Source organism: Henckelia pumila, chromosome 1 (genome assembly GCF_033568475.1).
Source record: "Henckelia pumila isolate YLH828 chromosome 1, ASM3356847v2, whole genome shotgun sequence".
NCBI lineage: Eukaryota > Viridiplantae > Streptophyta > Magnoliopsida > Lamiales > Gesneriaceae > Henckelia > Henckelia pumila.
Window position 1 is genome coordinate 181,407,097 of NC_133120.1, and position 18,473 is coordinate 181,425,569.

Below are 18,473 nucleotides of genomic sequence, written 5' to 3' on the forward strand. Positions count from 1 at the left end.
AAACAAACATACAGGTAATGCTACTCAATATGAAATGAAATGACGCAAGCATTACAAACAAACGAGCCGAAAATAGAAATCTGTAATAGTGAAATCAACTCACCCACAATTCAATTCTAGGGATGGATGAATAACAATAGAGGATCCAAGAACAATGAATATGAGCCAACAAGATAACAAATCTGGTGATCACTCATCCAAGGGTAATGACATCATGCTCAAACAATCAAAGCACAATTAAAACAATCGGTGTGACTTCAATCGACAAAAGTCCACGCAAGTCAATAATCAGGGAACACAACGGTCCTAAGGCATATTCAGATGTCAATAACAACATAAGTAGATCACCAAAAAATGAAAGACAAGGTGAATCCCACTCACATCAACATGTGGCTCTAGAACTGAAGAAAAATTCCAAGAAGCTGCGAAATATAAACAAGATTTTATTAAGAAGTTTGACCAATGCCAAAGTAGCTGAATACAACGTTGACTGGTGTCATACGAATTCATAAATGAACAAAGGATGTGCAAAGAAATTTTGAATACTCAAAATTATATGTTGCAACGGATTTAAGCACAAAAGAAAAAAAAGAAATAACGACCAAAATAGTAGTTCACATAATTGAAAGACTCACAGTAACCGACTCACTATTTCATGAAATCGTATTTGCCCAAATAACAATTAAAAAATTCATACTATCCCTAATAATATAAAACAAAGTACGTATCCCAAGTCTTCGCACGAATTTCGATTCATTAACTTAACTGACAAACATACATCTATAAATTTCTAAACAAACTATACACTTAATTGTATCCGACTAAAATCCATTCACAAGAGGATAAATTACCCCAAGGACACAACAATTAATATTTCACTACAAGAAAAATGCACAAACACAACACTTAAAAGACAACGCTTTTAGTGAAAAGTGTTGTTTTTTTAAAAGACAACGCTTTTAGTGAAAAGCGTTGTGGTTATCTGTTTTTTATTAATCAAAGACAACGCTTTTTTTAAAAAGCATTGTCATTCAGCGTTTTTTTGGGATCAAAGACAACGCTTTTAAAAGTGTTGTCTATTAGCGTTTTTTTCTCCATGTAGCACAACACTTTTTAAAAAGTGTTGTAGAAAATATATTATTTTTATTTAAAATAAAACATAAAAAAAATAATATTACCCCAATCCCCAAATCAGACCCCTAGCTTCTGATTACTTCTCCCCCTTCTCGATTACTTCTCCATCCGATCCCTTTCTCTCCTTCTTCTCTGTTTCAACGCCGACGCTCCCCAACATCGACACTCCCCAACACCGCCGATCCGGCAGCTCCTGTAGCACTGTACGTTAGAAATCACTCCAGTTTAATTTTAGTATTTTACATTAATCGATAAAAGCTAGCATATATATATGTACTGATTTCATCTTTAAAATATAACGTATGGCAGTCTTCTGAGGATGACGGGGAAGGTGGCAGGAGGAAGAAGGCGGTGAAGGACAAGATCAAAGACAAACCCACCTCGCAACTGCTATTCTCACTCGAGCCGTCAGGAAGCCCACCTCGCATCTGCTGCTACGCTCTCATCGAACGACACTACAGGTGAATACCGGGAAAATATTGACTTCTTGTAGCTCTTGTAGTTGCCTGTCACGATTGAAAAAATAAACCAAAAAGGATTTGCGACAAGTTCTTTAGGGTTTTCAGTGGGTGTTTACAGTCCACATTGTCGGAAGTGTCATTGCTCTCATAGTCTTCAATTGATTCAATTCTCGTTATATTTCTCTAACCTTATAATGCTAGATGCGTGCAAATGTTTGTAAGAAACTGAGATATCTAGAGGTGTTACGTATTTTTTGGGCTGCTCAAAATCTCATATACAACTTGCTCTGTTTTTTGGGCTGCTCAAAATTTCATTCCTCAGTGTTGCTTTCATGTGGGTTTAACTTCCTTCTGTTTATTTTCGGGTTATTACGATAGGTTTGGTAGTTTAGATTATGGCTTTGTAAAATCTCTTCTGGTTTGATATTTTAAACTCTATTGCAAAGCACATTTTCTCTTTCTAGCTAGATTCCCTCGAAACTTTGAGAAATCTAATATTTCAGTAGAAATCAAAGGTTTTTTTTTTCACATGCGAATAATTTATTTTGTTAATCTTTATCTTCGTCCAGTTGATATACAATTTGTGGTTGATTTGGATAGGACTACTATTATTTAGAACAAAAGCTTACAACTTGCTTGATAAATCGTGCAGAAGAACACTATTTAGTTAATATAACCAGATCTTTTGATTACAATTTTATCATGTCTTATTATCATTCAGGTTTCATTTTTGTAATATTACCTTATCTCTGTTTTCTCTTTATAGACAATTAGAGTATTAGACATATTTATACTATTTTTGTCCCAGTACACAAAATCAAACCTGGGTTTTGGTATTTCGTACATGAATTTCTACTTTTATTTTATCAATGATATGTATATTAAGCAAACCATCTGGCTGGCTATGTTAATTCTGATCAATGGGAGCTACATGTTATTTGTGTCGTTTTGCATCAATGTGCATCTGGATTGCCTACTCTGTTTCATGCTTTGTCTATGTGATTTGGTCGTCGAAGAATAACTTTTTATATGTTTTTTAATGCTACCGATTTGGAAATATATTTGACAATATTTTTTAATGTGGAAAAAGATTCTTTTACAGAGAGCTTTTTAATTTGGTTGATTGTTCACAAGATCGATGTTTTAATATTGATTGGATCTGTCAAAACTTTGGTCATTGAATTTCTCCTCTTTTTTGGCCTTTGGCCAAGAATATGGGACAAACCACTTGGCCTTTTTTTTCAACATAAAACTATATATAGATGTCCCAATTTTTACAAGCTTGAGTTTGGGAGTTGGTGTTATTCTAATTAATATGATCAAAAGAGAAGGTTTATAAGTTATAACTCCTGTGAGCTCAACTGTTTTTATATTGGGTTCAATCGGTTCGTGGATCTTTGTTAACTGTAGCCTTCTGTTTGTTCCAGCCAAATTCGGGACGTGTGGATGGAGGAACCGACATCAAGTACATGAACATGTTTGATGCACAGGTAATTAACTAGTACTGTTTTATGCTTACGACGAAGATTATGTAAAAACTTATAAATAACATGTTTGATGCACAGGTAATTAACTAGTACTGTTTTATGCTTACATGTTATTTATAAGTTTTTACATAATCTTCGTCTTCTCGATTTCTTCTTCTTTATTAGGACTGGATAATATACATCTGGGGTTACTCATGCCGCTGCCAGTGCCTTCTGTATATCCTTCTGTAACAAATGGTAAATATGAACAAAATTTAGATTGCAACTACATAACTAAGCAATTGAGGCATAATTCCCCATCAACAATGATCTGTCACTTGTTGTATTGAAGAATCGAAGCAAGAATTATTTTAGCTCTATTTGAAAAGGAGAAGTTGTTGATGCGTATCGTTTGAAAATAAGCTACTGGCCAATTGTTTTGAATTCAAAAGGTACGAGCAAGACCCAAAAACTTAATGCTAAGAAGTACCTTATCAAAGATGGGAAACTGTGTTTTGGTGATTGTGTTCATATATTTTCCTTTTGTGTGTTGGAACTGTATTGGTTTGAAGTGGAGTGGTTTTCGTTGGTGTTTGATTGAGTTGTTCTTGCTGCCATTATGAGTACTGTTACTGCTTGAACCACTTAGAAGACGCCACGCATCCAATTCCAAACCACATCCATTCCCTCTAAATTCCGCTGTTCCACCCTTAAAGTTCAATCGCTCTTTCCCCAAACTATCTCCTCCTGCTTGGTATGTTTTTATTCCTCCTATGGTGAAAGAATTAAGCTTTATTGATTTATGTTTGATAGTTTTTTTGGGTTTTTTGTTATTTGATTGGTTGTTCTTAGTCTTGTTCAACAATTTAAAGCATTGAGCTATATTGTTATGTGAATCCAGTGTTTTTCTTGGTTTATCTTTGCTTTCTTGACTGTTGTCGGTTCAGTTCTGAAGTTGGATTTGTACAGCCGCTTTGGTTTGATTGTGTTTAAGGTTAACCCATTTCCCATGCTAATTCTTGCTGGGTTTTAAGTAATTTTTTCAGCAGGTTTCGAGGTTAAGAGGGATTTAATGATTTCCAGTATGTAAATTGTTCTTCTGATTGTATAAATGATTTATTTATGTTTATTTATAAAAAATTAAAAATGAATAAAAAGAAGGGAAATAGGACAAGTGAAAGAGTAACCTTACAAATAAAGGGAAATCACCGCCAGTTTTAAAACAACAACTTCTGAAAAATGAGACCAGATTTTAGATTCCAATTTCATTGTCTGCTTTCTTTAAGTTTGAAAACAACTTCTGAAAAATTAAAATTTTTTTTTGTATTATTAATTTATGTTACTTGTGTATTATATTGGTTTTATTGCAAATGATTCTCAAAGAAGCAGATCGAACAAGTAACAAGAATGGACAAAGAATGGATGTCAAAGTCTCGTTTATCAAGTGAATATGAGCATGGAGTAGAGTCTTTCTTGAAATTTGCAATAAAAAATGCCGAGGATCGGGAAGCAATATCTTGTCCATGAACAAAATGTGGTAATCGGAAGAAGAAAAAGGTAGAGACTATAAGGGCACACATGTATTCTAATGGTGTAGATTTGACATATCATACTTGGATATGGCATGGTGAAAGGTCTGCGATGAAGAACTCAAAGAATGATCGTGATCAAGAAAGGGAAGATGAACCAAAGTTTGATGTCGAGGAACCAATAGATATGGTACATGCTGCATTTGATAGTTATGCTGAGAATCCAACCACATTCAAAAATCTACTTGAAGATGCTGAGAAACCTTTATATCCTGGATGCAGTAAATTTACAAGGTTATCTGCAGTTGTAAAATTATTCAACTTGAAAGCCAAATATAGTTGGAGCGACAAAAGTTGCACCGACCTACTCAATTTGTTAGGAGAAATGCTTCCAGATGACAACGAATTGCCTTTATTTTTCTACGATGCAAAGAAAAGCTTGTGTGCATTAGGTATTACTTATGAGAAAATCCATGCTTGCCCTAATGATTGCATATTATATCGGAAGGAGTATGAGGATTTTAACAGTTGTCCTACTTGTGGGATGTCAAGGTGGAAGATGGGCCAAAAAGTACGATAAAGGAAGGAGTTCCTGCAAAGGTTCTATCATACTTCCATCCAATTCCAAGATTTGTACGAATGTTTCGGAATAAGGAGTTTTCCAAGGAGCTGACTTGGCATGCTGAAAAAGACTTCATGACGGATACTTGCGCCATCCAGCTGATGCACCTTTTTGGAAATTAGTAGATCACAAGTGGCCAAATTTTGCTGCTGATTCAAGAAATCTTAGATTGGCCATTTCAGCTGACGGGATCAATACCCATGGTATGATGAGTTCTACATATAGTTGTTGGCCAGTTTTAATGATCACTTACAATCTTCCCCCATGGTTGTGTATGAAGAGAAAATTTATGATGCTCACAATGTTGATTTCTGGTCCCAAACAACCAGGAAATGATATCGATGTTTACTTAGCACCTCTAATCGATGACTTGAAATTCCTATGGGATATAGTTGTTGAAGCATATGATGCATATAGACAAGAAACCTTCTCGCTCAGAGCTGTCTTGCTGTGGACCATCAATGACTTTCCTGCATATGGAAAAATGTCAGGATGTATTGTGAAAGGATATCACGCATGTCCAATTTGTGGTGAAGAAACATATTCAACAAGGTTGAAACATAGCAGGAAAATGTTGTACACAGGCCATAGAAGGTTTCTACCTGCAAATCATCCTTATCGAAGGCAAATAAAGGCATTTAATGGGGACCAAGAGTTCAACCCTGCACCCAAACCATTGAGTGGCGATGAAGTGTTAAAAAAATTCGATGGAATTCATTGTCATTGGGGAAAAATGAGAAAGAAGATTCACTCCACGAATGATGATGTAAAATTATCCTTCAAAAAGAAATCAATTTTCTTTGAACTTGAGTATTGGAAACATCTATATGTTAGATATGTTCTTGATGTGATGCATATAGAAAAGAACGTCTGTGAAAGTCTTCTCGATACGTTGCTTGAAATTTCGGGAAAAACAAAGGATGGAATTGCAGCTAGATTAGACCTTGCTGAAATGAATTTGAGGACAGATTTGGCTTTAGTGATGGGGGAGAAGAAATCTTTTCTGCCAGCAGCATGTTATACACTTACAAAAGATGAGAAAAGAAAGATTTTGAATTCTTTGTCTAGAATGCAATTACCTACATGTTACTCATCCAACGTTAAAAACTTTGTTTCGATGAAGGACTTGAAACTTGTTGGCCTTAAGTCACACAACTACCACACTTTAATGCAGCAATTACTTCCAGTGGCCATACGTGGTGTCTTGACCAAACATGTCAGAGACTCTATCACTCGTTTGTGCTTCTTCTTCAATGAGCTATGTAATAAAGTGATGGATCCCTCAAAGTTGGATGAGCTGCAGAGAGAGATTGTGATCATATTATGTTTACTTGAAAAGTATTTTCCACCTTCGTTTTTTGACATAATGATTTATTTAACAGTTCATCTTGTTTGAGAGGTGAAATTATGTGGCCCAGTTTGGTATAGGTACATGTATCCTTTGAAATATACATGAAGATTTTGAAAGGTTATGTGCGAAATCGCAATAGACCGGAAGGTTGCATGGCTGAATGTTATATTGCTGAAGAGGCGGTTGAATTTTGCTCAGACTATCTTGGTAGTTTGCACACAATTGGTATCCCTACAATTCATCGACAAATAGAACTTACTAAACCTTTGTCGGCTGCAGTTGTGCAATCCATTACTGAGGATGAGTTGCAACAAGCACATCATTATGTATTGGAAAATGATGTTGACACTGATCGCTATATCGAGTAATTTATTCCACTTACTAATATGTTCATTAAGTTTTCTTAAATCTACATAATAATAATTTGAATAGGGAACACATGGCATATTTGAATGCAAGATTTCCATAAAGGGCTAAGTCCAAGAGGTGGTTACAGGATGAGCATAACCGAACATTTAGTACCTGGTTGCTTGATCGTGTGAGTTCATTTATTGTCACAATTGGCGTACATTTATTATCATGACTGTGCATAAATAATAAGTTATCACATAAATAATATAGGTTGCACGTGTAGATGATCATTCCACTTATCAAGTATCCGAAAGATTAAAGTGGATGGCGCGTGGACCTTCCAAGAAAGTATTAAAGTACTCTAGTTATTTGATTGATGGGGTTGCTTATGCTACAAGAGAGCGTGATGATATGCGAGTTGTTCAAAACTCCGGAGTCAGCTTAGTTGCAAATACAATGCAAGTTTCTAGTGCAAAGGATAAACATCCTATCGTGTCAGATATGGTTTTTTATGGAGTAATACAAGAAATATGGGTGGTTGATTACCAAAAATTTCAAATTCCGATGTTTAAGTGTAATTGGGTGGAGAATAGTAATGGTATCAAGGTAGATGATCTTGGATTCATGTTGGTCAACCTCCATAGAATTGGATACAAATCTGATTCATTTATTTTAGCGAGCCAAGCGAAGCAAGTTTTTTACATTGAAGCTCCTGAAGATCCTTTATGGAGTGTTGTACTTGCTACTCCAAGTAGAGAGTACTTTGAATACACAAAGGGTGAAGAGTTGAAAGAAACTGCAATGCATTATCAGTCTTCTAGCAGAGGGTTAGCACCAATGGATGTTGATGTTGCAGATGACAATGAACCATGCATTTGTGAAGACTGTGATGGGATTTGGGTTGAAAATAATTAAGTACTTAAGTTTCAAATTTGAGATGAGTTCGTAAAAAATTTACATTGATATGTTATTTACGCTTTGAAGATGCTTGTTTGACATTGTTATTTATTATCAGATATTAAAAATGATCCCTTTTTTGATTTTCGTGGCGCCTAGTAAGGCTTGAGATTCCTGTAAAAGTTTGCTTTAGACTCAGATATTCTGTTGGTTTTTAGTGTCAAATGTGTTTGTTCTTGTTTTCTAGATCAAAACTTCAGATTCTTTGATCTGTTGAATCTTATCAGAAGATGGAATATAATGATTTTGATTCATATTAAGTCAGTGCGGTACCGATGTTACTCGAGCTTAGATGTCTCTTACTTTTCAGTTAATCGAAAGAAAACAAGTGCAAAAATAGGGAAATTCTTTAGTAAATAACAACACTCGTTCGTTTGTAGGCCAATCTTTGACAGATCTTGAAAGTATTATCACAAGAAAGCTTTTACGTCTTTGGGCAACAGTTTCACCCAATTTTACCACCTTTACTCTAAACAAATCATCGACTAAATCTGGTTTGAACTGTAAAGCTTACAAATACATTTTGTTCGTTGTTCTGTGCTGAAATTTTTCATCTTATATTGATGTTAAATCTATCTGTTATGTGCCATTCGTCTCATAGATTCTATTAACTTCAGTATTGTTAAAACTTTTTGTTAGAATCACTCACTTTGCTAATGGCAGATTAAATTTTTTCCAGAAATCAATCATAAAAGTTTGGATTTGGAATCATTCCAGTAATATTTTGGACCCCAAAAAAACGAAATTGGATTAATTTTGGCATTTTTGATTATTTATTATTATTTGAAATATTTTGCACCTTTAATTATGTTGTTATTATATTTACTCTTCCATGCAGGGGTTCATATGACAGTGAAGTTGGTTCTGCCCTCTACAATTGCAAACAATAAATATTAGTGAAAGAAGCAAAAATGGGAAAGGGTAAAGAGAAAGTAAAATATGCTGTCACTATAGAAGACGCAAAGTTGGGCAAGGATAAAGAAAAAGTAGAATATGTTGCCACTAGAGAGAGTTGGTGTGGTAACACTGGGTTGGATTCTGCTGACACCGACACCACTAGAACTCCTAGAGGTCGCACAAAAATGGATAGTCTTGCAATACAAAGAGTTAAAGTAATTAAAAAGGATGTTGCATTCAATAAACTTGGACAGCCAGTTGGAGAAGCTGCCATTGGAATGCAGAGTTACATTGGCATGGTTGCACGGGAAAAGGTCAAGATTTCTTACAAGACATGGAATCAAGTTCCAATAGATGTTAAAGAATTGATATGTGATTCGGTTAATGTAAGTAATTTATCATGTATTAAAATCTAGGATATATTTAATATTATGTTATTAAATCTTTCTAATATATTCTCGCTTTTGTTATTTGTAGTTGTTATATAATGTTGACGCAAAGTGGAAGAAGGGCTGTTTGAGATCAGCAAACAGTAAGTGGCATCAATACAAAGCCCATCTTACTCAGACGTTTATTTTAGGCAAGCTTGATAAACCTGAGGAGTTGTATGAGCCACCTGCTGGTCATGGTATACCAAAAGATGATTGGAGTGCGTTTGTCATCAGTCGTATGTCTGGAGACTTCATTGTAAGATTCTATATTATTTATAATTTGTACATAATCAACCAAAAGTCATTCTTTAACTATTATTCAAATTTGATTTGTCGCATATTTGAAATGACTAGAAATTAAGTGAGCTACAAAAAGATAGAAGAAAACAAAACGTATATCCTCATCGGCTTTCACGCAAGGGATATGCACGATTTGCGTCTGAAATAGTAAGTATTTCTTTACAAACCATCCAAATTATTCACATACAATTTATTCACATGTGTTATTGTATTTTTCTTGCTTGTAGGTTGCTGAATTATGTGACGATGGTGACATTAACAGGGCTATTATGTGGAAGAAAGGACGAGCCAACAAAGCAGGAAACTTTGAAGGGGAGGATTTGACGCAAAGAGTACAAAAGATTGTAAGTGAATTCACATTTTAGAAAATAAGCATCCTTTTTGAAATGACAATTTTTTTGGTAATTATTTTTTTAATTTGCATGACAGGATGATTATATCCAACAAAAAAGAGATGGTGTGCTGAGAATTGAAGGGACAAAAGAGGATATCCTTACAAAAGTACTTGAGACCAAAGAATATGATGGGCGTGCGAGGGGGATTGGAGGTCATGTCACTCCAACCTTATATTTCAATGTTGGCAGAACATTGAAGAGCGTTGGAGTTCCCACAGATGTACTCAAGGAGCATGAAAGGAAGTTGATGGAAGCAAATAGAATAATTTTAGAACAAGGTGCACGTTTACAAAGACTTGAGAAAATGATGCATAACATGGGTGCACACGACGTTTTAATGGATGACAAAGGCAGTTGCTCAGTGAAAAATCAAGTTAACCAAGCCAAGATGGAAGACAATGATTATGAAGACGTGATGATTTTGAGCAAATCCGATGCTTTACAGGTTATGACAGTAGTTTGAGTCATATTAAATAGAGGTAATAAAACTTATTGACATGTCTATTTGTCTTTTTTAGGGTAAATCAGCTGCATTAACTTTGGAATCTAGCACAAATATTGTTGCTTATGGTACAATTATTTGTGTTGATCCTCAAAAGTTGCTTCATGGGGTTCCATTACCAAAGAATTGCTACCGAGTCTCTATTGATGTAGTAGTTGATAAATCAACGCCTTTGCCATTTCCTATTGCAAATGAATGTGACGTAGTGGGTGATGCTCTTGGAACCCATGTGGCTTGGCCACAACACTTGATAGTGGAGCAAGATAAGGTATATGTGATATTGTAACTTTATTCATTATTCAACCAATCTAACTTGTATGTATTTACAATTAATAGAAGCCTCAAAAGAAGGATTTGGCACCACCCAAAGAGAAACATGCTGTGTCACCTTCTGTCCCAATGTCACTACATATGATGTATTGTTATAGCAAGCATGCTTTGGGTGAAGGAAGATTTATATCACTGCGTTTAGATCGTGAGGTGTTCGATGATGATTGTGTAATTCTTTTGCACTGTGAGGACATTGATGGTTTGTATCATGTTGGGTCAATATCAGGCAATTGTGTAATTGCCTATATATGGTAAGTTTTTTGGTTTTAAGCTAAGTAATACATCAACTTCATATTTTTGCTTACATTCATTTTTATTTTATTATATTTACAATGAAAGGTATCTTTACACAAAAATGTTGGGAGATAACAAGGAAGGAAAATTCAGATTTGTGAATCCACACAGAATCTCGGATATGGAAGAAACTACACACAACAAAAAGAGTAAGCTTGAAAGGTTGAACCAAAGGGCTAGTGCTTTAGCAGATAGACTGAGTGGTGCATCGGTTGATCAACTAGTTTTTGCGCCATGTAATATCGGGTAAGCAAAAATTTAAATATCAATTTGGTTGATTTATTTCAATTATTTATTGAATTAGAAGCACTAATTATGTTTTTTTTTTTGCATAGCTATCATTGGATTCTCACTGTTATTCAACCATACAAGGATGTTATTTATGTATTGGATTCCTTAAGTCACCGCATTCGTGATGATGATTGGAAATATGTAGTGGAAATATGAGTTCATATTTATTTATTTTTATCAAATATTTATTTCACTCATACAAACACTCATATATCAAGTATATTGAAGGGCCTTGCGATTGTTTAACTCAAACAAAGGAAGAAAGGGTAGAAAGAATGCTATGTGGGTAGTAGTACAAGTATGCATAATTTATGTTTATTATATTATGTTTAAATATCTAAATCTGTCACCAAAATTTTTCTCTACTACCATACGGTCCTCGGCAGCCAGATGCAAAACAATGTGGTATTTATGTGATGAGATATATGAGACAAATTATTAAAGAAGTTGAGAATATCGAGAACGTTTCACTACGATCAATAGTAATCTTTCTTAACTCAAATAATTACAACTAAATTGTTTTAAATTTGCAAATTTATTGTTATATGATTTTTTATTAACATAATATATGTGACAGTTCTCAAAAGGTGAGTACTCGTTAGAAGAAATTAAAGAGGTGCTTTCAGAGTTCACATAATGTATACAAGAACACGTTTATGAATAGGTATGCACATGTATTTTGTGTCTTGAATAATGCAACATCTATCATAATGCATGGATGCATTGAATTAATTAAAGCCTCGAGTGCATGGAGTACTCATGAGTGCATGAGAGCAATTCATCTTTCAAAACATACCTATATCTGCTCAAGATATCTTTTTCTAAATATTCTTGGTCCATATCAGGAACATGAGTTGTGTATGCTGTTTATTCATGGATAACATATCCTCGAGCTCTATCAAAATTTTCTTTTCTTTTCTTTTCTTTTGTTGCCATAAAGACAAATAAAAGCTCGGAGATGAACGAACAACCATTTCTACACTTTTTCATTTAAACTTTTACGTAATGAAAATTGTCAAAATTAAAGAAACAGACTATAATGGTATTTGTCACATTTCCATCCATGTTGCATATGTAGGAACATTAAACTATTTTTTCTATTACACTTCACCATGGTTAAAAATAGCTTTACAAACCGGATGCACATTGAATCACTCATTGATTATGTTTTATATTGCAGGCTAATGGTGAAGGTGAGAAATCTTCCTTCAAGAGGTCGCGAAAGAAGAAGGTGAATCTATTTGGTTATCAAACTTCCTTAGATTTTATGTTAAAACATTCTTTGATAGTTTAAACATTCAATACAACCGATGTAGTTACTAAGTCATAAGAAACAATAGTTTTTTTGAAGGTTCTTTAATCGTTCACTGCAGTTATGGTTTCTGGATGTCATGTACTCTTGAAATATCTGTATGATGCTGGTTACAAAGGTGAATTATTCCAACTTTGAAGAAAATAACAGAGTTGTGATGTCAGTTCTGGAAAAGTGAAAAGAAGGTATTGCCTTATTTGTGAAATTAGCAAGGATCTTGATTCAGCTTTTAGGGACCGAGATTTTTTTGTCTAAGTGCAGTTTCCATGTCGACTGAAAGCTGCAATCGACCTAGTTTATGCATGCAAAATTGATGCCCTTAAATATTTTTTTTTGTTAAGTCTGATTCCAAAATTGATGCATGAAAAATTGATGCCCACAAGGCAACATATAGACATGTCTTTCCAAATATTTCTGTTTTGTGATTTAGTTTGCAACAAGGCTGAATTTGATTTTTTTTGGAAATGAGATTTCTAATATGAATCAACATGATTGGTGGATGAAGATTATGTTAATGTTCAATTTTGCATGATGGTTTTCTTTCTAGTTTATTGTTTCATTCTTTACATTATTTTGTGCGAGATTTATATGTTGGATTGCTCCTTAGGCTATCGTGTTGGAGTTTGATAGTGTCTTTAAATGATAATGGGTTTGGTTGCAAGATTATGTTGGATTGTGGATTTAAGTCTCTTGGAATTGGAATTTTCTATCATTATGAGGTTTACATCTGTTAGTCTATTTTCTGTTTCATGTGTCTTTAAATGATCATGATGTTTGATATGCTTCCACTGTGTTGTCATTTATAAATTTATGATTAGATTCTCTCCAGTTATTTCAAATTTCATTTTTCCCTGCTGTGTTATATTTAACCTGTGTTATCTCTAATGTTGTATTTCAGAAGTCTGCAGGTTCTTACTGGTGGCGGAGATCGTCTGGTTCTTACTGGTGGCGGAGATCGTCGCTAACTGTGGTGGGTATTCAGAAAAATTGCATTGTTAGGAACAATTTTCTTTCGATATTGCAGCACCATCTTTGTGGGGATAGCTAGCGCTAAAATGTTTTTTTGATACCTTGCACTTTCAATATTGCAGCACAATGACTCTATACTTTTTTATGAGAATATTTAGCCACATAGATTTGCAATTTCATATATTTTAATTGTGTTTATTTATATAGACATTTAAATTTGCCAAAAAAAATCGAAAACAACGTTCTTAACGACAAAGTTTTTTATTGGTTATTTTGGCACAAATTAACAACAAAGCACAATGATTTTTTAAGCAACCTCTGCCAAGCCCAACGCTTTTATACACTAAGGAAGCGTTGTCGTAGCTTCAATCTACAATGCTTTTTATGCGTTGTCATTTCTACAAACAACAATGCTTTTGCAGCATTGTCTTTTATACAATCTAAAACACTTTTAAGCGTTGTAATTTCCAAATACCACAACACTTAAAAGCATTGTAGATTGTATAAAAGACAATGCTGCAAAAGCGTTGTTGTTTGTAGAAATGACAACGCATAAAAAGCGTTGTAGATTCAAGATACGACAACGCTTCCTCAGTGTAAAAAAGCATTGTAATTTCCAAATACCACAATGTTTTTTGTGGATACGACAATGCTTTTTAAGCGTTGTCGTTTCCACATACCACAACGCATTTTAAGCGTTGTATTCTCCGAAAACCACAACGCTTTTTCCGCGTTGTCTATGACCGCGGCCTTTTACAACACTGCCTACGACAACGCTTTTTCTGGAACAACAACAACGCGGAAAAAGCGTTGTTTTTCGCCTTTTTTCTTATAGTGTTTCCTAATGCGCAAGTTTAATGTTTCCCACAAACTCCTAAAATCTCATTAAAAATTATTAGCGCTACCTGGTAACTCAAACAACATCCACGTACTGTCTAAAACTGAAAGGAATATTGGCACACCAACTCTGTTTAACTTAAAACCACATGCTATAAAAATAAACAGTCAAATGATACACTTTAAACTACTAAAATAAAATTTTAAACAAAAATAAACACTAAACTACACACTTAAATAATTTAAACACCTAGTTTTGAAAATATTTTGAAAATAAAAGAATGATATCAAAACATTTAAAGTATCAATTCAAGTATGACTAATATATAAAATCCATTAAACTTACAAACTTTGAGGCGAGATTTCTCGAGTTTTTTGCAACCGGTAGTAGGCACACCCCAACCAGAACCATGCTCTGATACCAAATGAAACGACCCTAGTTCTGCTTTAAATTAAACTAAATAAAAATACAGGTTTTCAAAAAAAATTTTGCATGATCTAACTGTTTTGATTAAAACCCGCCTGTCTCAGACAACAAAAAAAATACAAACCCAACCAACAACACTAAATAATCTAGACCGAGAAAAGAAAATAAATGAAAACTTGAGAAAGAGATTGACACACAAAACATCCAAAATTTAACGATTTGATACATACGTGCCCACAAACAATTCCAAAGAATATTATCTTTACATTTACATTTACTAAATTAACAAGATAAAAGACTTTAAAGTGCTAACATAAACTTTTGCGGAAGACTGACATGGTCAGAGGGATGTGTCGTGCCTGCATCGCAGTCCGCTCGATTGTCCTGCCCCTCAATCTCAATGATAATCTAAACCTGCACCAAGTAGATGTAGTGAGCCTAGGGGCCCAGCAAGAATATGGGGTGAAATAACGAGGGTTTAAAAGTACATTCTTAATACTTAAAATACTTGTACTTAATATACCTTGAAGCTTACTCCGAAAAGTTGAATGATAAATGAGAATGAGATGTAATGCATACAATGACTCACACATTTAAACTTGGGAACTTTCTTAAACTTTACTTAATCTCATGCATGACTGAAACTGAATTTAAACTAAGTCGAGTCAAATTAGAAATGATCTGTAACTGAAACTGAAACTGTAACTGTAACTGTTACTATAACTGTGAACTTAGATCCTTGAATTGTGACTCTGTGATTATGATCATGATCATGGCTGCATTGCACTATGCCGCAAGGAGGTCAGGATATCACCCAACCCAATCTTGCCCTATATTTGGTAAGGGAGGCCAAGATATATCTCAGCCCCACACGAACACATGCTAAGGTAAGGAAACCCATAATGATTTGGTAAGGGAAGCCAGAACGTCTCCCAGCCCCACACGAACACATGTTTTACTGTAGTCACAATCATCTCACTTTGTTCAAAAATATTTTCTTTCATTCTTACTTGACTCGACTCAAAAATATAACATGCTTTTCTGGAAATGACTTTATTTGAAAATATTTACTCGATTACTCGATTTATCAAATGAATGATGCCATATGGTTGACAAGGATTGTGATTTAGGTGGTAAACCATAGCTAAGAATCTAGACTTTAGTTTTTAGCACTTAGGGCGTATATCGAGCAATCCATTTGCAAGGCATATATTTTACTCGATTCTTAATCAAAACGAATTTCGGTTGAAAACACGATTTCCATGAACTCTATACTTAACTAGGAAGTCATCCTCGAAATACAAATCTTATCCAATAATTTCTGGCAAGTAAGTTTTCGGACAACAACACTTAACATCTAAAATCCTGACCTTAATATTCAATAGCCTAGAACACAACCAAACCTTAACCGAATTGGTTCCCGCTTGAAACGACGTTTCCATAACATACTAGGATATTCCCAAACCCGTGCCCTTAGTCAAAACATGAGTGTAACCCTGTTTTGTATGACCATTTTCTGACAGCCCCCGAAACTTGACAATTTCTGCTCAATAGCTCATCTCTGTTCTTCAAAACATAACCATGCGACCCCCATATTCCCAATCTATAACTTAAGACCTAGACCACTTCCTATTCCCACTAAAACCCCTAAGACCGACTCCCTCACAAGCCAATACCCCAGCTCGAGCATCAGTCCCCTGTCCCTGAACCAATATCCCAGCTCGATTTTAGCCCCTGCCCTGAAACCGACCTCCTATTTCAACACCCAAGTCGACAACCCTATATCACCATTTTCAAGCCATTTCCAACATACCCTAAGCTCTACCATGTGAGCTACGTTTTCACCCATGGTAGCCCCTAATCCACCATCCGAGCATCACCAGATTCAATCCAAACATGCCCAAACACAAGAAATTTGAACTGTGGCAGAAATGCATACATTAACAGCAAGCGTCTAACTCACAACTAACCAACACATGAAAAAAAACGACACATTTGAATCACAAGAATTTTCAAAACACCAAAGGGATACAAGGATTTCGAACGGCTAATTCTAGGAAAATAGAGAACGCGATCAGCTTTTCTCAAAAAATGCAGAAAATAATCGGATGCCCTCATAAACTCAGAAAAACTTTGCAAATATAAGCAGGGACACAAGCACCCAATGTAATAATCAACTCGGTTGACAAAGAAGCCCATAATCTTGCCTTAATAAAAAATCAGAAAAAGAAGGAGAGGGGAAGCTTCGACGAGCTGGAACAGGGGAGGCAGATCTCGAGCAGCTCGCCTGACAGTGAGCCTTGCCGGGAAAAGATGGAGCTGCTGCGGCGGCAAATAATTTAAACAAACTAAATGCATGTTTAAAAGTCATTTTAAATAAATATACAAGCGGAATAAAAATATTTAAAAGGACTTAGACATTTTAAAAAATATTTAAATAAATAAACTAGACATTTAAAATAATTTAAAATTACTAATCGCTAAAATTAAATTATTCTAAATAAATAAGTTGAGCAATAAAAATCATTTAAATAAGAAAATCTTAAAATATTTAAAACAAATAAGTGATATAATAAAACAATTCAAATGAGTAGACTTAAACAATTTATAGCAATAATTAAATAGTTAGTTCAACAAAATAATTTAAATAAATAACTAATATTTATTAACACATAATTCAAATAAAGAATTTGAATCAATTAAACTTAAAAATAATAAATCCTTATATTTATTGAATTAAATGATTGCGATTTAGTAGGTTAGATTTTAGGTGCTACACTAACCACAAGTCAAACAGTTATAGCTGGCTTACTCAAAATCTATGAGTTACAATAGTTGAACACTAATCAACTAAAACCAAGACAAACTTAGCAACTCATACAATCATTCACAATTGATGCATAAATAATACACATATAACTACTTCAAGTTATGTGCAATTTCTTTATTACAATCCATGTAATACATACATTATTCAAAATACAATGAAAATATACATCCAATAACTTGAAATTATAAAGCATTATGATGATTCATTACAACTGAAATATTGTTTACAATTACAACAATATAGTATTTAAAATCATCGCCTCCATCTTCGTTTCTTTGAGCATGAAGCTTCTAATAGACACACGCATCAAGGCTAGCGTACTCCTGACCAAATATCTCTACCCGTCCTCCTGCAAAGGCATCCGGAGAAATGATTTGTGTTTGCTAACCAGCTATGCTTTGCATCAGTGCCTGTCAATCGAACTCTTCTGCTCACGATCTATCGTCAGCTTTCTTCTTGAAACTAATTCACGATTTTGAACATGAAGTTTTCCGTGTGCCTACCGAATGCTTCGATACAAAGCATACAGATAAAATCACGTCCTGCATGAATTCAATGACCTTACGCTCGAACCCACTCATGCCTTAGCCACTCGAGGCATTCCCTGGTGAAGGTCTTTATGACAATCTCTCCAACTACGACTGGAGAATATTCAGAGTAGTGTCATCAGGGTATGGACTGTACAGATGCAAACATCAAGTATGTCCCAACCAATCCTCTACCACTGCCTCTGGCATCCGGTACTCGATCTAAAGCTAAGATCCACATGAGTAGAAGTATCGAAATC

General features: G+C 34.6%; 1 protein-coding gene across 1 annotated transcript; it reads left to right on the forward strand.

Moving 5' to 3' along the window:
• Positions 1-4,639: 4,639 nt before the first annotated feature.
• LOC140874558 (uncharacterized) lies at positions 4,640-7,829 on the forward strand. The gene is made up of 5 exons (XM_073277856.1): positions 4,640-5,042; positions 5,311-6,524; positions 6,641-6,927; positions 7,035-7,101; positions 7,185-7,829. Exons 1-5 carry the CDS (start codon positions 4,640-4,642, stop codon positions 7,827-7,829), a joined length of 2,616 nt encoding a protein of 871 aa, XP_073133957.1.
• The last annotated feature ends 10,644 nt before the right edge of the window (positions 7,830-18,473 follow it).